A 24,207-nucleotide genomic window follows, 5' to 3' on the forward strand; every position below is an offset into this window, starting at 1 on the left:
TTAATCAATAACTTAGTCAACCCAATGGCATGATATCAATTAGAAATGGTGTGTGTGTGCGTGTGCGTGCGTGTGTGGGAGCGAGAGAGAGAGTGAGATAAAGAGAGAGAGAGAGGCAGATAGACACAGAGAAAGATTTGCATTAACACACACACACACACACACAGACACACACACAGACACACACACACTTCTACACAGATCAATTAGTTTATGTTGGGTAGCCCTGCAGGTGTTGGTGTGTCAACAATCTCTTATCAGTGTCATCAGACTTCCATGGACGTGGACACAGTTAGACTGTTGCAGGCCCTTTATAGACAGGGCTCGGCCACTGTGAGCGCAACAAGCATTTGTGAATCTTTGTATACTGAAACACTTAGATAAATGAGATTTAATTGAAAAATGAGACAGAAGAGCTTTCATTTCCAGCAGATACAAAATCTCTTCATTTTTGGTGTCTAGCTCCGCAACCCTTACTAGTAACTGAATCCTAACTGTAGCTAAAGGTTTTATATCCTTGTTCAGTTCTAAGATGATACAAATGCTATTTTAACATTTTTTCAGATTGCCCAGCAGCCCGCCTTAACTTGGCAATGTTACATTTGAAACTAATACAGTGAATGATGTCGCCATTGAGATGTGTGACATTCTGAAAGAAAAAAATCGTTAGTGGCTTAAAGTAGTGTGACATTGCTTCTACTAAGCCAGTGTTTTAGATGGGGGTCAGTGCTTTCTATATGTGCAGAGAGATGACATGACAACTAATGGAGGGATAATCACCTCTTTTCCTTGTGTGCCTATAAGCCATACCCTGCAGATGACTCCGGTTTGCAACGGGGGCAAAATGAGTTTGCAGCGTATCATTTTACTGCCCCCTTATCTGATCCATGTTGCAGTGATGACCCAATAATCATGCCCGTAATCGGCCACATGACACGTTGAGTTTCTGTCAACTTGAACGGGCAATAAAGCTAAATGACCACTTGGTTGTTAACTGACGATGAGTTTCACCATCACTTTAAAATGACGTTTATTGAAGTGACGTTGTTTGAAATGTCCGTGTGCGTGTGTGCGCGCGCGTAGGCTGGACGCGCGCACATCGCGTGACACTGTGTGTGAGAAAGCTGCGACTAATTCTCACCTGGAACAAACTGGATATCTGGCAGGTGAAGGTCAAACTGACAGCTAAACAGAAGGGAAGCGAGGAAAAAAGAGGTTCCTTCACTTTTACAAGTGCAATTATATTTTCAAGCTTTCTTTCTTTCTTTCTTTCTTTCTTTCTTTCTTTCTGTCTTTAATGTGTTTAAAGACGGAGTCTGGTCCTGTGCTCATCTGACCAATCAGCACAGAGGTGAGCTGAGGAGCGGTTCGGTACTGGGAAGTTGCCAGCTCGCATCTGGAGTGGGCGACGCAGTTTTTACGCACGGAGCTCGGGGGGAAGAGGGGCAACAAGGAGGAATTGCTGCACAGAGGAGTTGTTGCCAGTCGACCGTTAGGTTTACAGCTACACTGCTCTCTGCGTTTTATCTTCTGACGAAGTTTAACCAGCTCACGTGTTTTTATCTACACATTTCATGATGTGTCTGCAAATTTAGTTGAATTTTGGATTGCAGGAGGATAATTGCCCAACTTTTAACAAAAAAAAACAAAAAACAAAACATCAGGTTTTTGATGGAAATGACCACAGCCATGGAGAAATCCAAAAACTTCCACATCGATGCGCTTCTGGCGCACGACGTTGCGCTGCGCAGAGACGGAGACGCGGCGTCGCCGAGGCGCAACCGGAGCCCCGTCAGCGGCCGCGGCAGCCCCGCGTCATGCCGGGGATCCGAGTCCCCTTCCCCTAAAGACATCTCTCATATCCCGCCAGGCTTCTTCCCGAAATCCCCCCTCCTCAACTTCTCTCACTCGGGATTCGCCGCGCTGCCCCAGGCGGTTTTCCACGGAGTGTATTCGAGTCCGCTGTACCCTCTGGCGGGCCTGGGAGGCCAGCAGCCCGCCCTCATCTACCCCGGCTTAGCCCAGTTTGCCCAGCCGTACCCGGAGCAGCTGAAGGCGGCGGCGGTGGCCGGGGCACTCCCGCTGGAGTCCTGGCTACGAGCCGGCATGGTCATTCCCAGACTGGGGGATGCGGGTAAGAGGCTTCATCTTCACTCGGCCAAAACGGATTTTCAGCAAAACAATTTCAAGGCTCCAAGTGTGCATTTGTGAAAAACATTTTTTACAAAATAAATCGTTTTTACAAATATGTTTACAAAGTATTTTACATACGTTTTTAATACTTAAAAGGGATGTATTATTATTATTATTGCTATTATTATTATTCATGAGTAGAAATCGTTTTTACACGACGAAAACCTGTTTATCTACTTCATATGTTCGATGCATAATAATAATAATAATAATCATAATAATCATAATATTCTACGACAGATTTTTATTCTGGTTGCTGAAGAGGTCTGTAGGCTATATTTCCAGATTGCAGACATTCAGTCGTATGGACAGGCCGGATAATGACTATTTCATTCATGGAAATGAACAGTTTAGGCTATATTACAAATAAAATATGTCACTGTAAGCAGAAGGATTATAAAAACAAATACATGCAAGTTATCATCCAACGCGTGTCTGGTTTGGTGTCAGTACAGCGTCCAAGACACCAACCACCATGGGCAGCAATACTTTTGATAAAGACGAGGTTAACTGTGATTTATTTTTGGGGAGCTTGCATCGTTGTGACCAGCAGCTGCCCCCGGACCTGTGTAAAAGTTCTTTGTCCATTCAAACTGATAAAGACCGTGACACTTCACTGCTCCTCAAATAAAATCTGTCAGCAATGCACGAGCGCCTGAGAGAGACACAATACTTCATCAATAAAATCAATACATAACGTTTATAGTGTTTTCATTAATGTAATGGACCTCTGTGCCATTTTATTGCCCCGCCAAAGCAATATCATATCACCGTGTCCTCAAGTCAACCGCTGATGGCCATAAACTACATGTGAGCTGTCTGAAGGGTGGTTAGTATTAGTACAGTACACAGTATACAGTATACAAGGGTAGTTAGTACAAGGATAGTTAGTTTTAATATAATACAGTTTACAAGGGTAGTTAGGCTAGTATATTGTATACAAGGGTATTAATAGTATACAGTATACAAGGGTATTTAGTATTAATAGAATACAGTTTACAAGGATAGTAAGGCTACAGTACACAATGGCAGTTAGGCGAGTATATTGCATACAAGGGTACTTAGTATTGATAGTATACAAGGGTAGTTAGTATTAATAGTAGCCTATGCAGTATACAGACAGGCTTGCAGCGATGCAGACTTATGACGTTCTTCAAACCACAGCCAGGCCTGATTTTCTTTATTCGTTTGTTTGTTCATTCATTTTTTCTTTCTTTCTTTTTTTTTTGTTTTTGTGTGGATTTTACTCCCTTTTCCTCCCCGGTTGTACTTGGCCAATTACCCCACTCTTCCGAGCCGTCCCGATCGCTGCTCCACCCCCTCTGCCGATCCGATAAATGTGGAGTCGCCAGTCGCTTCTTTTCAACTGACAGTGAGGAGTTTCGCCAGACGGACGTAGCGCGTGGGAGAGTCACGCTATTCCCCCCAGTCCCCCCCCCCGAACTGGCGCCCCGACAGACCAGAGGAGGCGCTAGTGCAGCGGTCAGGACATATAACTAACATCCGGCTTCCCACCCGCAGACACGGCCAATTGTGTCTTTATAGGGACGCCCGACAAAACCGGAGGCAACACGGGGATTCGAACCGACGATCCCCGGGTTGGTAGGCAACGGAATAGCCCGGACGCCCTTGTTTTGCTTTTTGTTTTTTGTTTTTTTTAATCATGTTTCGATTTCGTCAGGTGTATATAAGGTCATATATTTCATACAAACTGCAAAACAGAAAAAGTAAATGGCAAAACAATTGATGAACGTATCATAAGCAAGGCGTAGTGCAATGTGCACAGAATTTATGAACCATCCAACCCGAATAAGACACTCTGACCTAAATATCATATCCTCTTTCTCTCACTTTTGTCTTCCCTCTGTCCATCCACGGCTCCCTGCTATAGCCCCGGCCCAGCCAGGTTTGTTGGGGAAGTGTCGGAGGCCCAGGACGGCCTTCACCAGCCAGCAGCTGCTGGAACTAGAAAACCAGTTCAAGCTCAACAAGTATCTGTCCAGACCCAAACGCTTTGAGGTGGCAACCTCACTCATGCTGACCGAAACTCAGGTGAGAAGGATTTTCATCTGTTTATTTATGGAAGGTGGATAGGGCTTATCATTATGTGCTGTATTGCCTTCGAGGGCCGTTCAAATAGCGAGCCAATATTGTGCGATCCCCCCCCCCTTTGCCTTCATATCTTGCACCTGTCTATCCAGCTGCAATGCAATCTTTATTTTAGAGGCCTATAATCTCATTGCAGTTCAAAGTGAAGTCACTATCAGTTGGTTGCATTCTTTTGTGTTGTCTTTACATTCGTATCGCTAGCTATAGTTCTATCAGCAGTTGGACACCTCTAACAGGTACTTTAGTTTGCTGAACCAAATAAATAGTGGCTTGTTAAGATTAGTAGTGAATGATAGGAACACTTCTAAACACTTTCCAATAAGCCACCAGCTTCACTCACATGAAAACTGTGGTGCGACCTATTCAGTTAAACCACTGTCTATTTTTCCAACACTCAAGGGTTTGCATTGCCTCTCCAACTATAATTCTCATAGCAATAGCTTACCCCTTCTTTTTCTCATTTTCTTTTTCATTAGATGCAAAGAAACTGGAGCCAAGCAGCTCTGGACGCAGACTTGAGGTTGGGGTGGGGATACATGATGGGCGGAGCTATATGTGTAGCCCCGCCCCGTTCCCCTTTTTGGACGATGGGGCGGGGCTATATGTTAGGGTTATGGTTATGCTATGGTCAGGGCTGAGATGGTCTGTGTAAAACATGTAGCCTCAGCTCAACCTCCAGTCTGCATCCAGGAGCTTCTCACTGGACTTGGAGAGGAACTTGCTCTCTCATGGACAAACTTACTATCCATCAACTAGACCAATGTCTATGGGGGGGGGGATTGTTTTTTTTCTAACAGTTATGGTGTCACCCATCTCCCTTAAATGCCTAATTGAATTTATTTCTTGTAAATATGTGAATAGTTAGTTATTGCATTATTTTATTTCCATAAACATACACCACAGGCAGCTTTGTCATTCATTTTTTTTCTCTCTCCTTGGACTCAATAACAGTAGTTCTTTAGATTGATGACACTGTATATTTTTGTCTTGTTTCTTCTCTTAGTCATTATTTCCTTTGTTGTTTTTGGTCTAGGTTAAGATCTGGTTCCAGAATAGACGTATGAAGTGGAAGCGCAGCCGCAAAGCCAAAGATCAGACTGCCTCAGCCCCAACATCTTCTGACACAGAGAGACCTGGAGCTGACAGACCAAACACCAATGCAACTGAGGACACCCACAGTTCCAGCCTTGAAGATGAAGAGGAGCTAGAAGGAGAGGATGAGGAGGAAGATGAGGAGATAGAGGTGTCAAGGGCGGGGTCTTTAGGCTCTGTAGGCTTCTTCAGGCACACAGCAGGAGGAGGAAGAACAGGGAACTACATCAATTTCTCTAAGGAGGAGTTAAAGGATGGAGGCGCAGAGAGGAGGACTGGGGTTTGCCTTTAGGGGAAAATGTTTAGCATGCTTTTTATTGTTCCTCTTTTTCAGTTCATTATTCTTTACAAAGAATGCACAATGAAGTCAGATACATAAATATGGTGGTTCCACCTTGCCCATCCCGCAGAGCTAGCATGTGTAAAGCTGGAGTTTTCAAACTAGAAATATTAGCCAATTGGACATTTTACACTGTGGGCTGGGTTTGAAAATAGGAGGCTATCATCTTTATGCATCTGATCCAGTCATGGGTTAAGTGGGCCATATCTATCTGCATCTCAGCAAGCAAGGCTTACAGACAATGGACCTGAGCCACTGGTCATATGAAAGAGTTGTGGTGTTCTTTTCAAATGCCACAAAAATGCCTGTCCAATGATTCTATATTTATTTAAAACTATGATTAGAGCTAATGACAGGGAAGGATGGGACATGAGCTGGTTTTCCATGTTATTGTGGCCTCTCATTTGATGATTGGTTGAAGTGTGACAAGACAGTGTCAGTATTACATTGTTACAAATGCTTCTGTTACAAAATAATATATACTCCCAATATGGTCTTTCTTCTAGAATCTACATTTGGTGAATTACAAATATTCCGATATTATAACATATCCAACCAACAAAAAAAAGAAGCATATATGAGATAATTAAATTCCCACACATTCACATTGAAAGCTGACATATACTGAAGGTCATCATTGTTTTAGAGGCTGTTGACTTAAGCAAAAAAAAAAAACCCAAAAAAATCAGTACTGTACAATTGAATTTACTGTATTCATCATCTGAACCGCTTATCCTGCTCTCAGGGTTGCTGGAACCTATTCCAGCAGTCATTGAGCAGCAGGCAGGGAGACACCCTGGACAGGTCACCACACCCTCCACACACATTCATTCATTCATTCATTCAGTTATACCTAGGGACAATTTTTAGTATGACCGATTCACCTGACCTACGTGTCTTTGGACTGTGGGAGGAAACCGAAGCCCTCGGAGGAAACCCACGCAGACACGGGGAGAACATGCCAACTCCACACAGAGAACAACCCGGGATGACCCACCAAGGTTGGACTACCCCGGGGCTCGAACCCAGGACCTTTTTGCTGTCAGGCGACTGCGCCACCGTGCCACCCTGCGTTTATCAAATATAACAAAATATAGAAAGGGGTTTGAGTAGTCTATTTTCATCATTATTTAAAACTGAAAAACTCCACAAAATGTTCCAGGCTGACTTTTAAACGCACACACACACACACACACACACACACACACACACACACACACACACACACACACACACACACACTAGTTAGAAAGGCTGCAATTAGATTATTTAAACCACTAAGATATTACTTCTTTTAAACTGTCATTTTCCCTGTACTGTGTAAATTGTACTCTTATTACAGCATATGTAATGCAGATTATGTTATTTAATTTAAAGACTTAGATCCTAATATATTTTGCTTAAAAGTAAAAGTGGTTCCATTTTGTTTGTCATGTTATTTGTGAAGAAGAAAGAGTTGAAAAAAAAATAAACTTGCATTTACAACTTCAGTGTGGCGTTTAGCAAGACTATTTCCAAAGAGCATTTGAAAAGTAAAGTAAATTTCAGAAAATAATATTCATATCATGAAAAAAGTATTTTGTATGCCTTGTTTCGGGAACCATAACCTAAATAAAATACATAGAAAATTGCACGGATATTGAAACAAGCAACGGTGCCAAATCTGAACCTAATAACGTATGTACGTTATCTTAGTTGGCCTCGTCGTACGAAATGCACTACGCCACCCCTCTCCGCACATGACTTGCATTGCATAGACAGAGTGGGCTTAGTTATTGTCCTGGGCATTACGTTGCATAGGAATAGTCATGTTGTGAATGGGAACGCAGACAAAAAGGGGAAATGACGGTCAAATAAACCGATAATTTTATTTTTAATATTAAATAATATGTGTTGGAATTCAAATGTCCTTCTGTACTCGCCGTCGTTGCTGTTGCTCATCGCCATGGAAACGGCATGAATGACAAACTTTCCCACTGACGCTGAGTGAAGAAGAGTCGTGTTAAACGTTTCATTAAATTGGATGGAGGACATTTATTTAGTATTTAACGGTGGAGGGGGGTAAGAGCAAGCGTGTCAACCAAACCAGAAATACCAACATTGACAAGCCGGAGTTGCCGGCTCAAAGTAAAACCGAGCGAAATCTAAACAAAACGTCCTCCAGACAGCACCGACGTTGAAACCTCTCAGCTAATATGGATGTATGCTAACGTCCGCTATCGCGACAATCGCCCCGATTCAAGTTAATCTCGCCTCGGTCTTTAACGACCCGGGATTTTAACAGTGAGACCATTTAATTTTTATTTTTTTTGTATGTCATTGTCGGTGATTATTCTCTGATGAAGGCTTCAACAGTAATTAATGTTCAATAACATGTATTTTATATTATTATTGAATGACATGTTTTTTTTTAAATTAACAAATCTTATATTAAATGTTCGTGCTGCTTAGAAATTAGCATTAAGCTAGTATATTTTGTTGTCTTCAGTTATGTTGGCTGGGGTTCGCGGTCCCGACCCTCTGGGCCAGGCATCCCCATGGACTTTCAAAGCCTCCAGCAAAGATGCAAAAGTAAGCTAAAATAGGTGACAACAAATCTAAAGTTACAGCAACTATCGACCCAGAAGTGGTTGTTATGCCTGTCCCCTTTCTCTATGTGTTTGAATGTGGCTTGGGTCAATAGAGGAAACTAACTCTACAGTGTATGAGTTTTGCACAGAAATAAAAGAAATACATGCTCGCACTTTCAAGGATATATTGGGTCTGGGTGACAGCCTTTAGGAGCGATACCTGTACTGCGAATACCTTTCCTGTAGGACAATATTGTGCTACAGATATTGTAGCTATACAGTATAGCCTGTTAACGACCAAAAGACTTCCCCTTTTCTCATCCTCCCTATGGCCACCTGTGACAAAGATGACCAGGTATGACTGCAGTAGATTACCTTTTCCTGCTTCAATGAAAAAGAGCTCACAGATACAGTTTATGCTCACAGATGGAGGTCCATGTTCTATTCTAATAGTGACCTCTAGTGGAAGTCATTCGATAATAACATGTCTCTTTTCTCCTTTTGTTGACGTTTGTTATTAGTGGTTCAAACACAATGAAACATACAGGTATGCATGAAAGGGTTGACTTGTTGGACAGATTTCATTGAGTCTTCATATGCAACACAGATTAGATCAGACTAAACTCAAAAGCTTACCTCTTATTGACTGTCTTTTTTAAGATTAGCACTGTTGTAAAGGCAATCTACTCTTATTTATTTATTATTTAATAGGTGAAATCCTTGCAGTAGTCCTTAAAAGATCAAACCCCTCAAATGTGTTATATTTACTGGTCTTTATTATTTACAGAGTGCCACTCTGCAGGGCCCAGGGGAGCCCCAGAGGCCAGAAGAGCTCCACCGGCGAGCATCCAGCCAGAGGAGCTGCTTCCATGGGGTTGAGCTGTGGCCAGAGCTGCTCTGGGAAGACTGGGAGCTGGGGAGGGAATTCACCAAGACATTATTCCTAAAGAACATCCACAGCAAGCTGCAGAAGCTACAGTTCAGGTTTGTGCAATTGAATGCCCACATGTCCAAACCCATGTGCGCACACACACACACACACACACACACACACACACACACACACACACACACACACACACACACACACACACACACACACACACACACACACACACACACATAAAGAGATACGTAAGATGGGTAAATAAGATTATACTTTAAAGCCATTTACTATGAATTACATTAGTAAAAAATCTTTCCTGTTGTACTCCTCAGGCCTCCAACATCCAAGTATTTCACCACATTGCTTCCCCAGATAATCATTCTCAGCCCTGGGACCTCTTTCTCTATGCCTGTCACTTTCAGACCACACGAGAAGGTAAAATTGACCAGCTTTTCTGTCAGCCAGCAGTTGAATGCATTATCTAAGGAGCCTCTGATCTTATTTTTCAAGTAATGTGCCTCACGGCTGTCCAAATGTTTGCACAGACCAATCAGGTACAGCCCAGTAGGCCTTAGAATAGTTGAAACTCCTTTCAAATGCTGTAGCATCTTATTGCAATTACATTGTATACTACAGAATTCTTAAAAGTTTGGTCAATACTTTATGCAATGCATAAAACGTTTTTTTCTCCACGTCTCACTTTTTGTATTGTTTTTATGTGTAAATATTATAACTCTAATATGTATATTTTATAACTAAAACTTAATTATGCTCATCTGTTGTGCCAGGTCTAAAAACTCATTAGATGTCTAGATTGCTTAACATAACAATGCAGTCTTCGTGGACTGCATTAAGAACCACTGCTCTACAGTATTTGTTTTTTTTCTGTGCTACTTATTCTGTATGTATATGTTGGCTTGTGCCTGGGTCTGTCTGTCTGTCTGTCTGGCCTATGTAGTGTCACTATGAGGACAGTATTGAGTTCCAGGATAAAGATGGTTGCTTCCAGGTGTCCCTCCGTGCCACTGTTCCTTGCCATGCCCTGGAGGTGCCTGAGTCTGTGTTGCTGCCACTCTGTGCTGTGCAGCACTCTTCACGCATCACTTTCCTATTCAAAAATGTCAGGTGACTTAGTATAATGTGACTGCATATGTGTGTGTATGCACATGCGTTGAGAGAGACAGAAGACAAACAGTAAGAAAGGAGGAGAAAAAACCAGGGTACAAGGCAGCAAAAGACGAAATATATATATTTTTGTGTAGGTTTTGTACTCATGTATCTGTGTGTGTGTGTGTGTGTGTGTGTGTGTGTGTGTGTGTGTGTGTGTGTGTGTGTGTGTGTGTGTGTGTGTGTGCACACTTGTGTATATCTAAGGCAATAAGCAGTGACACAAGCAACTGTTTTTCTATCTTATCATTTCTCTTCCCCCTCTGTCTTCACTTCCTTCAGCATGCTGCAGACGAGTTTCCAGTGGGAGTGTGATGCTCCATTCCAACTTATCCCAGAACATGGTCTCCTGAAACCGCGCCAGGAGTGTTGTGTCACTGTGGTCTTCCGGCCACAAGAGGCGCTAGTGTATCAGTGTGAGGCCTGCTGTAGGTTTGGAGATGAAAGAGAGGAAGCAGGCAGCCGCTGCACTGTGCTCTTGCAGGGCCTAGGTTAGTGATGGATGGGATTGGGAAGGTGAGACTGAATCGAATATGACATGACTATATTTTAAAGGTACAGCTGTAGCTCAGAGATTAAACAGAAATGAAAAAGTCAATGATTCAAATCCCTTGAGTTTGGGTAACATCATCCCCACCCTCAAAAACTACTGCTGAGGTATACTTGTGCAAGACGGTGATACTGTGCAGTTTTGTAGAGTTGAATGTGTGTAGCTGTGCAAATGTAAACTAGAAAACAGCCTGGGTGCTCAACAAATCCTCTTCTGATTTATACCATCTAGCACTATTTACGAATGACTTTCCCTATGTGGCCATTTTTCCCTCCTTAATTTATATTCTTCAAGCCATGGGTGAGATATTGTGTGGTCCAATGTTGCGCTTGTTCCTAAGTAGATCTGAGGTCATTTCTCAGTCATCGTAATATTTTGATGATATCAAACTATAACAATACCCTGAATTGAATTATAATGTGAACTACAGTAGTCGTTTGGTTACTCGCATGGAATGTGTGGATGGAAGGTTCCTTTCATTTTATTCTTTTTTTCACAATATTCTACATTTTTTTTCATAATTATTTTGAACAATTTGATTGGTTTTGGGATTTATTTTGGGGGATTTTTTGGTTTTGGGACTTATGGAAAATTTTGGGATTTGGTTGTAATGCAAATATGGATGAAAAAGCTGCAGGATGTTATACTGGGTGTGAATTATACATTAGCTTTTAGGGGTGATTCCCCTTTTGTGTTGGGGGTGTGTAGTCAGTCAACGATGACTTATGGTGAGTCATTAGTAATAAAAGATCCATAGTGCAAGCATAGTATATATATATATCCAGTGAGTCAAGTAAATTCTTTATGAGACAGTACAAGCCTGTTTCATGCCATAAGCAATCATCAGCTGTCAATAAAGCTACATTGACATCAGCTTTATTGAGAGCTGATTATTGTCTATGGCATGAAAGAGGGCCATACCGTCTCACAAAGAACCCACTTGACTCACTGGATTTTATATATATATATATATATATATATATATATATATATATATATATATATATATATGTGTGTGTGTGTGTGTGTGTGTGTGTATGTGTATGTGTATATATGTGTATATATGTATGTATACATATATACACTACCGTTCAAAAGTTTGGGATCACCCAAACAATTTCGTGTTTTCCATGAAAAGTCACACTTATTCACCACCATATGTTGTGAAATGAATAGAAAATAGAGTCAAGACATTGACAAGGTTAGAAATAATGATTTGTATTTGAAATAAGATTTTTTTTACATCAAACTTTGCTTTCGTCAAAGAATCCTCCATTTGCAGCAATTACAGCATTGCAGACCTTTGGCATTCTAGCTGTTAATTTGTTGAGGTAATCTGGAGAAATTGCACCCCACGCTTCCAGAAGCAGCTCCCACAAGTTGGATTGGTTGGATGGGCACTTCTTTGAGCAGATTGAGTTTCTGGAGCATCACATTTGTGGGGTCAATTAAACGCTCAAAATGGCCAGAAAAAGAGAACTTTCATCTGAAACTCGACAGTCTATTCTTGTTCTTAGAAATGAAGGCTATTCCATGCGAGAAATTGCTAAGAAATTGAAGATTTCCTACACCGGTGTGTACTACTCCCTTCAGAGGACAGCACAAACAGGCTCCAACAGGTACTATTTAATGAAGATGCCAGTTGGGGACCTGTGAGGCTTCTGTTTCTCAAACTAGAGACTCTAATGTACTTATCTTCTTGCTCAGTTGTGCAACGCGGCCTCCCACTTCTTTTTCTACTCTGGTTAGAGCCTGTTTGTGCTGTCCTCTGAAGGGAGTAGTACACACCGGTGTAGGAAATCTTCAATTTCTTAGCAATTTCTCGCATGGAATAGCCTTCATTTCTAAGAACAAGAATAGACTGTCGAGTTTCAGATGAAAGTTCTCTTTTTCTGGCCATTTTGAGCGTTTAATTGACCCCACAAATGTGATGCTCCAGAAACTCAATCTGCTCAAAGAAGTGCCCATCCAACCAATCCAACTTGTGGGAGCTGCTTCTGGAAGCGTGGGGTGCAATTTCTCCAGATTACCTCAACAAATTAACAGCTAGAATGCCAAAGGTCTGCAATGCTGTAATTGCTGCAAATGGAGGATTCTTTGACGAAAGCAAAGTTTGATGTAAAAAAAATCTTATTTCAAATACAAATCATTATTTCTAACCTTGTCAATGTCTTGACTCTATTTTCTATTCATTTCACAACATATGGTGGTGAATAAGTGTGACTTTTCATGGAAAACACGAAATTGTTTGGGTGATCCCAAACTTTTGAACGGTAGTGTATATACACACATATATACATACACACACACACACACACACACACACACACACACACACACACACACACACACACACACACACACACACACACACACACACACACACACACACACAGTCCAAAGACATGCAGGTCAGGTGAATCGGCCATACTAATTTGTCCCTAGGTGTGAATGTGTGTGTGTGTGTGTGTGTGTGTGTGTGTGTGTGTGTGTCGGCCCTGTGATGGCCTGGTGGCCTGTACAGGGTTTCTCCTCACCTGTCGCCCAGTGACTGCTGGGATAGGCTCCCCAGCATCCCCGCGACCCTGAGAGCAGGACAAGCGGTTTTGATAATGGATGGATGGATTTTGAACAAAATTATTCTCATATCCTCTCATCCCCATTTACTTACCCCTACCCCTAACTTTGATCAGCCAAATACCCGTTTCTCCAAGTGAGAAGCCCAAACAGAGAGGAGGGAGAGGAACAGGACATCCCAGCCCTGCACTTTGGCTCGGTGGCGGTTGGCTGTAGCGTGCAGAAACATTTTGACATTCTAAACCCATGTCCGGTGAGTAGCACAAAAAGCCATATGTGCTTATAGAGAGTCAGACAATTGGATACCTGTCTTTTTTTAAATCTTTTCATTAGGGGTATAAAAATGAATACAGAAGTATAAAATAATAAGTATTTCCCATTTTTGTTATGACAGGAATATCTCCAGAAGTCTTAAAGCGGCCCAAATTAAACAAATAGCATTAAGAATACTGAAAAAACAAACAAAAAAACAAAAAACAAAAACAGAAGGGAGCAGACGGGAAGGAGGTATTTGTCAGGGGGCAAGGTTTGTAAGGAGTTAAAGTAATCTGTGAAGTAATCTGAAAAAGTTAACAGAGCTGCCTTTCACTGAGAATCTTATCTTTTCTAACACAACATCCCTAAACCACACAGAAATAGATGGAGCCTCAGGAGACTTCCATAGAAGTATAATGACCTCTTGCCAAAATAGAGGTAAAGGCTGATATGTCTGACTGTGAAGAATTAATTTGGGAGGATTCAACTGAGACCCCAATTATGGCTATAGAGAGGCCCATCTTTATATTGATTATCAGAACCTTTGTCAAGATCATAAAATAATCACTCCAGAATGTATGTAGTCTTGGAGAAAGAAAAACATGGCTCAGGTTACAAGAGGAAGCCTGCCATCTGTCATGTTGGTCTGCAATATTTGGATAGATTTCAGACAGTTGAGATTTTTAAAAGTGAACTCTGTAATACCTTGAATTGATTAAGTTCTAGCCTTGCATAAGGTGAGCTTAATCATATTCTGTACACAGCTTCATCCCACCACTGATCTGTAAAATCTAACCCCAGCTCCTGCTCCAAAGCAGTTCTGGTTTTGGCAACAGAATAACCATTAAACGCCACGAGCTGTTCATATATCTTGGATATGAGTGATTTCTGATGGGATTGTAGGGTGAGAAGGTCGTCCCATGGCTGGTTAGCATGGAGAGAAGGATAACATGGAAAAAGAAAGGAGGCACAGTGTCTAGCTTGAAAGTAACAAAACATGTGGGATGCAGGCAAATTAAAATCTGAAGATGGATCTGAGAAGCTAGAAAAAGAGCCATCTTTGTAGAGGTCTCTAAAAAGCTTAATACCTCAATTCTGGGAGACCCATCTTAACACCGTAACACAGACATGCACAACATGTGGCAGACATGTGCAAACACAAACACACTATAACTCAGACATGAAGCCATGCATGAACATGAACATACCCATACACACGCAAATACACACTCTCACGAACACACGCTCGAGCAACAATAGTCATAGAGGATGTTTGAAAAGCCAGTGTTGCAGCAACTTTTAACACATTATTATAGGGAGAGTAAAGCAACAACATGCAACCCCAAATACTTACAGGAAAACATAATTTGGCATGATAGAGGCCCACACCCACAAACCTTTTCACTTCAACTTCCCACTTACGTGCCATATCCTTACCTCTATCCACTCTTGTGTTTCTCCTTTACTATTTTAACAAACCATGTTTGTTTTTTTTAAGGATATTTGCATAACTTTTTTTCCTCTTTTCCTTTTTGCCAGGTAACGGCATCCTTTTCTCTCTCCCAGCTGCGGGAGGAAAAGTTGCTCTTGGGGTCAGAGTTCAGTTGCAATGTCACTAGTGGAGAAGTGGCCCCTGGTGCTTCACTACGGGTCAAGGTCACCTATGCTCCCTTTATTGTGGATACCGTCTCTGTTGACTACCTGTCCATCAACTGTCCAGGGACACTCAGCAAAAGCCAGCTCAAAGTAACTGGGAAGTGTATAGGTATGTGACACATGGGCAAGTATGTGACACACAAATACAAGTTTTAAAGCTGCAATCCATGACTTTTCTCCACTAATAGATTGCTATTTCATCTATTTGAAACATGATGACAATGTGGCGATTCTGTTACACAAGCAATCAATAATATTACAACAGAACAGTGTTCTGGTATAGTTTGATAAAGGAGGCAGCAAAACATAGACCTGTTGTAATTGATTTACTTGGACTAGTTGCCAGTTAGCCAGTTGCAACCTGACTCCATTGCCCAGATGGATAAAGTTATTAAGAAAGAAAAGCTTTTGATTTCAACTCTTACATTTTTATTGATAGCCAGGTAATTTTGCACATGCTAGGAATTTATCTTGGTGGGATACCCAACAGAAAAATACAAGGACACAAGCATATTTTAGAGAAGAAAAAAACCAAGTGTGTCTGTACCACTTAGAGGGTATCTGTGAGCCCATGAGTGTTGAAATATCTAATTCTGCAGGTATGTAATGAACAGCAATGCCAGACATAACAGAGACAATCAAGGACTTGGGTTCAAAATAAATTGATCTCTATTATCTTTAAAATTGCTAAGGTCAATTTTGAAATAATAATACCCCCCATAAAACTCATCACTGCAGTTCATTTGAAGGAGGAGTGGCTGACTTAATTTCTATTACCACCACATAATGAACCTTGACTGTCAAGGTTACCAAACTTTGTTCATTTTAAAGGAGATCTAAATTACCACAATTCATATGAAATATGTTCTACTTTCTAGAAGACCTTTGTGTTTGATACAGAATCTTATCAAGGTCATTGGGAAGCAAACTGCAGAGAGAGTAAAATCTAGCATTTGAATATTTGTTCTTATGCATTTCCTGCACTAAAGATATTTTTACTGGACAGTTAAAAAAAATAACACTTGACATTCACAGACATAAAATCTGCATAAAATCTGCATACCGTAGGACTCCATTATACAAAATTCACATATTTAGTATTTCACTTGTTCGGACCATATTCCTCTAATAGGACAACATATTAACGTGATTATATATACAGGGATAGGATAAGAATGGATCAAATGGTGGAAGTTGAGGAAGTAAGACTGTAGTACTGAGTTCAAGGAGGAGTTAAAACAGGCACTGGGTGGTAGTGAAGAGTTGCTGGATGGGCAACTACTGCAGAAATAATGAGGGAGACAGCTAGGAAGGTACTTGGTGTGTGATCTGGACAGAGGAAGGAAGAAAATGAGACTTGGGTGGAATGAGGAGGCACATGAAAGTATACAGAGGAAGAGGTTGGCAAAAAAGTGGGATAGTCAAAGAGATGAAGAAAGTAAATAGGAGTACAAGATAATGCACTGTAAAGTGATGAGAGGGGTGGTGACGGCAAAGGAAAAGGCATTTGATGAGTTGTAATAGAGGTTGGACACTAAGGATGTGAATCAGGTTAGGGCGATGAAGGATCGAGATAGAAATGTGTGGAGAAGGTGAAAGGAGTACTTTGTGGGGCTAATGAATAAAGAAAATGAGAGAGAGAGGGGGAGAGCGAGAGAGAAGGTTGGATGATGTGGGGATACTGAATCAGGCAGTGCGGTGGATAAGCAAGGAGGAAGTGAAGGCAGCTATGAAGAGGATGAAGAGTGGAAAAGCGGTTGGTCCAGATGACATAAGAAGGCATGGAGATGTTTAGGAGAGATGGCAATGTAGTTTCTAACGAAATTGTTTAACACAATCTTGGAAAGTGAGAGGATACCTGAGGAGTGGAGAAGAAGCATACTGGTACCAATTTTCAAGGGTGATGTGCAGAACTGTAGCAACTACAGAGGTATAAAGTGGATCAGCCACAGCATGAAGATTGGAAATGGAAGCAGTGGAAGCTAGGTTAAGAGGAGAGCTGATGATCCGCGAGCAGCAATATGGTTTCATGCCACAAAAGAGCACTACAGATGCGATGTTTGCTTTGAGAATGTTGATTGAGAAATATAGAGAAGGCCAGAAGCAGTTACATTGTGTCTTTGTGGATTTAGAGAAAGCTTATGACAGAGTGCTGAGAGAGGAGGTGTGGTATTGTATGAGGCAGTCGGGAGTAGCAGAGAAGTATGTAAGAGTGGTGCAGGATATGTATGAGGGCAGTGTGACAGTGGTGAGGCGTGCGGTAGGAATGATGGCTGGATTTAAGGTGGAGGTGGGATTACATCAAGGCTCGGCTCTGGACCCTTTCTTGTTTGCAATAGTGATGGACAGTTGACAGACAAGATCAGGCAGGAGTCTCCATGGACTATGATGATCTGTAGTGATAGTAAGGAGCAGGTTGAGGAGAGCCTGGAGAGGTGGAGGTATGCACTGGAGAGAAGAGGGATGAAAGTCAGATGGAGCAACATGCAATACATATGCATGAGTGAAAGGGAGGACAGTGGAATGGTGAAGATGCAAGGAGTAGAGTTGATGAAGGTAGATGAGTTTAAATACTTGGGGTCAACTGTTCAAAGTATTGGGGAGTGTGGAAGAGAGGTGAAGAACAGAGTGCAGGCAGGGTGGAGTGGGTGGAGAAGAGTGTCGGGAGTGATTTGCGACAGAAGGGTACCAGCAAGAGTTAAAGGGAAGGTTTACAAGATGGTGGTGAGACCAGCTATGTTATATGGTTTGGAGACAGTGCCACTGACGAAAAGATAGGAGGCAGTGCTGTAGGCGGCAGTGTTGAAGATACTAAGATTTTCATTGGGAGTGACGAAGGACAGGATTAGGAATGAGTATATTAGAGGGACAACTCAGGTTGGATGGTTTGGAGACAAAGCAAGAGAGACAAGATTGAGATGGTTTGGGCATTTGTGGAGGAGAGATACTGGGTATATTGGGAGAAGGATGCTGAAAATGGAGCTGTCAGGCAAGAGGAAAAGAGGAAGGCCAAATAGGAGGTTTATGGATGTGGTGAGGGAGGACATGCAGGTGGCTGGCATGACAGAGGAAGATGTAGAGGACAGGAAGAGATGGAAAAGGAATATCTGTTGAGGTGACCCCTAACGGGAGCAGCTGAAACTATTAGTAGTAATAGTAGATAGACACACAGGGATAGGGAACATGATTGGGTAGCTTAACAAAATAGTGATTTTAAATGCAATACAGTACAGAAGATACACACACACATGCACACAAACACACATACATATATACATACATATATATATATACACACACACACACACACACACACACACACATAAATATATATATACATATAGCGTTTTTTTCCAAAACCGTCAATGGTGTTGTTATATGTGCTCAACTACTGAGGGGCGGAATATCAATACAGATGCAGGAAAATAACATTTAATACATAGAAGTACAGGCATGTTTTGTGCGTCGCACACTCATCAGCTGCCTACTCCCTACCAATGTGTTAGCAGCTGGATATAACATATATGTTATGGGTAATGTTAAAAAACGGTTAATGTGCAAACTACCCGGTTAATGTGCAGCTTACCCAACGGGACGGTTAATGTGCACATTACCCGCCAGAACGGGTTATCTGCACATTAACCAGGTAGTCTGCACACTACCCGTTTGGATGGTTAATGTGGATGGAACGAATCTGCAACTCATCTTTTTACGATATTTTGATATTTAAATCAGCAATAGGCCTTTAGCCTAATGACTCATGAAGTGAGGCCATCGGAGGAATCACAAGTTGTGGTAAATGAAAGAACAGACGTTGACGATATCATTCTGTCTTTAGATCAACGTTTTCCCCCACTTGTATAACTAGTGTAACCTATTTTTCTGGACTTAGCCTGTTAGTGATTTTAAGTTCCTGTTATAAGCTGTTGCCACAGTATATGCCTTGAGCTCTTATTTTGAAGGCTGAAGAGAGAGCGGAAGTGCTGTACACAGTGTTGTTGCTGTGGAGTTCTGTTGGGGGAAGAATCCAAATAAAGTGGTCCTCGTGTGAAAGTGGAACCTCCGTATTTGTTATTTTATAGTTTCATACAGTATAGGCGACATCTACAAACTCTCGGTTACATTGGTGGCAGCGGTGGGATCCGGAAGTGTGCAGATCCTCAGAAGTCTCTTCGGAGCGCGGAATGACAAAGGGTGAGGGCGCGCTTCCGGGGAGGGTGACGACTGTAAACTACTAATAAGACACGTTAGTCCCTAGCTAACGGGTCTGACCCTTTAGCCGAGCGGTTAGTGATGTCGCCTTGTGGTGCAGTACACCCCGTATTGAATCCCGCACCGGGCAAGAAAATAACCGGTTACATTGGTGGCAGCGGTGGGATGCTTGTGCCAACGTCCCGCAAAAGAAAGACGTTTAAATTACCGAAAAGAAAGGTTCGGAGAGTCAGTTAGCTTCTCAGTTAACCTCAGCTAGCAACGGCGGAGCTTCGTCGTGTCGGAAACCCGGCGCGGTGTGTGCACGAAGACTTCACTCATCTTGCTGCTGTCTTCTGAGATAATTGAGGAGCAACATGTGGAAATACGAGGATCCGCTGGACTATAATGACAGAGAGCGACGTGGAGAAAAGCCGTTCGCCAGCAACGTGAGGATTGAACTCCCGCCGCCATTTTCCGGGGAGGAAAAACAAAGTTTCCCCTGCTGGGCCAGACAATACGAAATGGCGGTGAAGGCGCTGGTTGGAGGCACTGGCGGTGACTTTGACTATGAACTGGTGAGGATTTTACCAACGCGCCTGACAAAGGCTGCTTTTCTGCTATGGGATAGCTTGCCAGCTGCCGTTCAGGCGGATTACGTTAAGGTAAAGGAGAAATTGCAGGAGGCTTTCGGACAAAGACATTTTCTTGACTGTTTCAGAGCAAACCTCTCTGCCCGCCTCCGTGCTCCCAGAGAGAGTCTGTAAGTATATGCAGCAGAAATAAGCAAGCTAGTTCAAGAGGCATTCCCAGGCTATGGTGATATAGCTCAGAAAGAGGAGAAATTTCACAGATTTCTGGCTGGACTTGACCCGGCGCTGAGAACTAAATGTCACAAGCAGGGAGCTACTGATTTGGCTGAGGCCCTGACCATTGCTGGCCGGTGTGAGATGGCCCGAGAGGCCCTAAAGATGGACTATGTCAACACCCACGTACGCCAGCCTCCCACTGAAAGCAGTGCAGCGGCTATGGTGCGCTCCATATCTGATGGGAGTGGTTTGTACAGAGCTATGGATAGACTTACTGCGGATATCAGGGAAATGAGGATGGAAATGAAACAAATGGCAAAGGAAAACAACCGACTGCGATCCAGCTGCTGGAGAGATGAACGGAAAGCCCCTCACCCAGTATGTGGAGGTCAGTGTCAGTGTACTTGTGGGGAGCAGGGCTGTCGGTCTCGCACATGGGGTGAACAGAGAGGGCGTTCACCTGACCGTGGCTGGCGCGAGCGGCGAGCAGAAGGAGGCCCCAGGGAGAAACAGGACTACTGCACCCCCTGCAACAACCGAGCCAACTCTACAAGTTGGCGGGGTCCCAGACCTGCTAGGAGCCCCTCTAATGAGGAGACACAGAGACGGCGAGGCATGCATTTTCTCTCCCCCAAGAGGGAAGACTCAGCAAACCAGTCGGGAAAAGAGATGTAGCTGATGTTGCGGCCCAAACACCAGCTACAGAGCCTATGGGCCCTCTGGAGGGAGGGATGCTTATCCCCTCCCCGAGTAATGCCATGACACCAGACGAGACAGAGCAGCGAACCTCATATGTGAGGGGAAGCATTGAAGGGACTGAAATTAACATATTGGTCGATTCAGGGGCAACCGAGTCGTTTATCAGTGACAATTTCCGCATGTCTGTTCCAGCCCTGCACAAGCGGCCCCTAACAGCGGACTTTATTGCTGCGCGGGCAGTGAATGGACAGATGCTTGACACACTGGGTACCATAACAGTCACACTGCGTCTGGGGAAGACCTCCCGGCAGCATGTTTTCCACATCATTAGGGAGTCCACACAAACAGCGCTGCTGGGCCTGGACTTTCTTGTCACAAATCACGCCCTCCTGGATTATGCCCGTGGCAAACTGCACCTATGGGACACTGTACTTCCACTTCTGAGTGGCAAAGACCTGATTCCTGAGTGTTGTAATGTTTCCATCGCCACTGTCATGACACTGCCCCCCCTCACCGAGATGCTGGTGCCTGTGAGTGTGTCCCCACCTGGGCCCGTTGACCAGCTCCCTGACTTTGTGGGCTATTTATCACCCAACCTCAAAGGCAAAAGTGAGTGTGTCATAGCTCACACAGTGACATCTGTGAAAGACGGGGTCACCATAGCCCGTGTGTTGAACCCTACAAATCAGGACATTATACTGAGGGAAGGCGTGCACCTGGGGGAGTTTTTCTCTGTGGATGAGTTCGAAATCGTGTCACTCCCACAGGTTCCGACGGAGACCGTCTCTGCCATTTCATCCAGTGATGTGCCTTTTGTTTCGCTGGAGGAGTCTCCTGCTAGTCAGCAACCGAAAGCACAACTGGCTGCACTGCTGGCAGAGCATCAGGAGATATTCAGCACATCAAAAGGAGGGACTGGCAAATGCACAGTTATCCAACATCACATCAAGACCGATGATCATCCTCCTCTACGGCAGCGCGCCTACCAGACTTCACCAGAAAAGAGAGAGGAAACAGACAGGCAGGTGGCCGCCCTGCTGGTTGATGGGGTAATTGTGGAAAGCTGCAGCCCCTGGGCCTCGCCTGTTGTCCTTGTAAAGAAGAAGAATGGTGAGTGGAGGTTCTGCATTGATTATCGTCTCCTGAACAGTATAACCGTGAAAGACTCTCATCCTCTCCACAGGGTGGACGAGACCCTGGATGCACTGGCGGGCTCCCTGTGGTTCAGCACGTTGGACTTCTCTAATGGATACTGGCAGGTCAAGGTCGCTGAGGGAGACAGGGAGAAAACTGCCTTCACAACGGGCTGGGGCCTCTATCAGTGGCGGTCGATGCCAATGGGCCTTACTAACTCACCTGCAACATTCCAGCGCATGATGGAGCTGGTGCTCAGAGGACTCCCATGGCAGGTGTGTATGGTGTACCTCGATGACATTCTAATATACAACCCCACCTTTGAGGACCATCTCTCCAGTTTGCGCGAAGTTTTCTCCAGGATTCTGGCAGCCGGCCTCAGGCTGAATTCTAATAAGTGTCACCTGGCTCGAGATCATGTAGTGTTCCTGGGACATGTTGTTTCTCGCCACGGCTTACAGCCCGACCCTCAAAACACAGATAAAGTCAGAACCTGGCCTACACCACAGAATCCAACCGAAGTGAGAGCATTTGTGGGCCTTTGCTCTTACTACAGACGCTTTGTTAAGGACTTTGCCCAGCGTGCAGCTCCTCTGCATTGCCTCACCTGCAAAGACACACCTTTCAGATGGACAACTGAGTGTAACACAGCCTTTGAGTACCTGAAAGGGGTGCTTTCATCTGCTCCGGTTGTCACCATGCCTGACTTTAACATCCCCTTTAAAGTGTACACGGAAGCCTCCATGGAAGCAGTTGGGGCTGTATTGGCTCAGGACAGGGACAGACTGGAGTGAGTGGTGGCATACGCTAGCTAATCGCTCACTTCCCCGGAACGGCGTTGGTCTACATTTGACAGAGAACTGTGGGCTGTAGTGTGGGCTATACGCCAATTCAGACATTACTTTGGATCAGCTGCCTTTACCATCCTAACTGATCACAAGCCTCTGCTGGGCCTGCGCGGCATTTCTATTGACAAGGATCCCACGGGACGCAGAGCGAGATGGGTATTGGAACTAGACCCTTATAACTGGATTATACAGCACAAGGACGGGCAACGGCATACTAATGCTGATGCACTCTCACGGCGTCCTCAGGACCCCGAGCTCAGGGTGGTAAATGTCACCACGTGGCAGCCAAAACAAGTGAATGTCATAGGCTCGGAGGAAGGGCCAAGTGTTCCCCAAACAGACACTCAGCTGCTTCAAGCACCCGCTGGGAACCCCCAGACCTCTGACTTTGACGCAGGGGAACAGCGTGTGGAGAGGAGCAGTGAGACGCAGGATTTGTCTTTCATGCATGCACTGTCACATGATGGAACGGAAATGAGGGAGCTACAACGGGCTGACCCAGATATTAGGCAGGTATTGAACTGGATGGAGAGGAGTGGTTCTCAGCCACCTAGGGGGTGGATGAGAGGTAGCTCCCGGTGGCTTAGAAAATTATCGACTGAATATCCCCGCCTCTCTGTTGTTAATGGACTACTCTGCAGGGCGGTGAACTCTCCCCTCACCGGAGATGCTCTGTGTCAGGTTGTCATGCCCTCCTTGGTGGTCCCTGATGTGCTGCAGCATCTGCATGGGGGCTTTACATTGGCACATTTCTCAGTGGAACGTGTGTGGGAATGTGCAAGGAAAACTTGCTACTGGCCTTCCATGTTCAAAGATATTCAACAGGGGTGTGAGCAGTGCATCCCATGTCAAACCCACAAGGCCCCGGTGCCTCAGCATCATGCACCGATGGGGAGCATCCGAGCAACTCGGCCATTCCAGAGAGTGGCAACTGACATCCTTGAACTGCCAGTGACTTCTAAGGGAAACAGGTATGTGTTAGTAGTGGAAGACTACTTTACCAAGTATGTGAATCTGTATGCGCTCCCTAACCAAATGGCCCAGTCAGTAGCACAGTGTTTGTTTGAAGACTATGTGCTGGTGCATGGCGTTCCTGAAGTGGTCCACAGTGATCAGGGCCGGCATTTTGAA

At 43.8% G+C, this 24,207-nt stretch overlaps 2 protein-coding genes across 2 annotated transcripts in view; both read left to right on the forward strand.

Moving 5' to 3' along the window:
• The first annotated feature begins 1,205 nt into the window (after positions 1-1,205).
• Positions 1,206-7,135, forward strand: LOC130121170 (motor neuron and pancreas homeobox 1-like). Its single transcript, XM_056290028.1, has 3 exons — positions 1,206-2,134; positions 4,085-4,245; positions 5,336-7,135. Exons 1-3 carry the CDS (start codon positions 1,672-1,674, stop codon positions 5,684-5,686), a joined length of 975 nt encoding a protein of 324 aa, XP_056146003.1. The 5' UTR covers positions 1,206-1,671; the 3' UTR covers positions 5,687-7,135.
• Positions 7,136-8,632: 1,497 nt separating this feature from the next.
• cfap65 (cilia and flagella associated protein 65) overlaps positions 8,633-24,207 on the forward strand; it is a 46,042-nt gene continuing 30,467 nt past the window's right edge. The window contains exons 1-7 of the mRNA XM_056288901.1: positions 8,633-8,659; positions 9,092-9,288; positions 9,523-9,625; positions 10,149-10,315; positions 10,640-10,848; positions 13,601-13,737; positions 15,279-15,504. Of these exons, the coding sequence (XP_056144876.1) occupies positions 8,633-8,659; positions 9,092-9,288; positions 9,523-9,625; positions 10,149-10,315; positions 10,640-10,848; positions 13,601-13,737; positions 15,279-15,504 (1,066 nt within the window). The remainder of the gene's footprint in view (positions 8,660-9,091; positions 9,289-9,522; positions 9,626-10,148; positions 10,316-10,639; positions 10,849-13,600; positions 13,738-15,278; positions 15,505-24,207) is intronic.

Source organism: Lampris incognitus, chromosome 11, assembly GCF_029633865.1.
Source record: "Lampris incognitus isolate fLamInc1 chromosome 11, fLamInc1.hap2, whole genome shotgun sequence".
Taxonomy (NCBI): Eukaryota; Metazoa; Chordata; class Actinopteri; order Lampriformes; family Lampridae; genus Lampris; species Lampris incognitus.

What these genes read in the sequence shown, in the direction of transcription:
- LOC130121170 (XM_056290028.1), top strand. Translation starts at nt 1,672, where the DNA reads ATGGAAATGACCACAGCCATGGAGAAATCCAAAAACTTCCACATCGAT. An exon ending in TCCCAGACTGGGGGATGCGG is followed by an intron (nt 2,135 to 4,084) that starts GTAAGAGGCTTC and finishes TCCCTGCTATAG; the next exon opens with CCCCGGCCCAGCCAGGTTTG. An exon ending in TCATGCTGACCGAAACTCAG is followed by an intron (nt 4,246 to 5,335) that starts GTGAGAAGGATT and finishes TTTTTGGTCTAG; the next exon opens with GTTAAGATCTGGTTCCAGAA.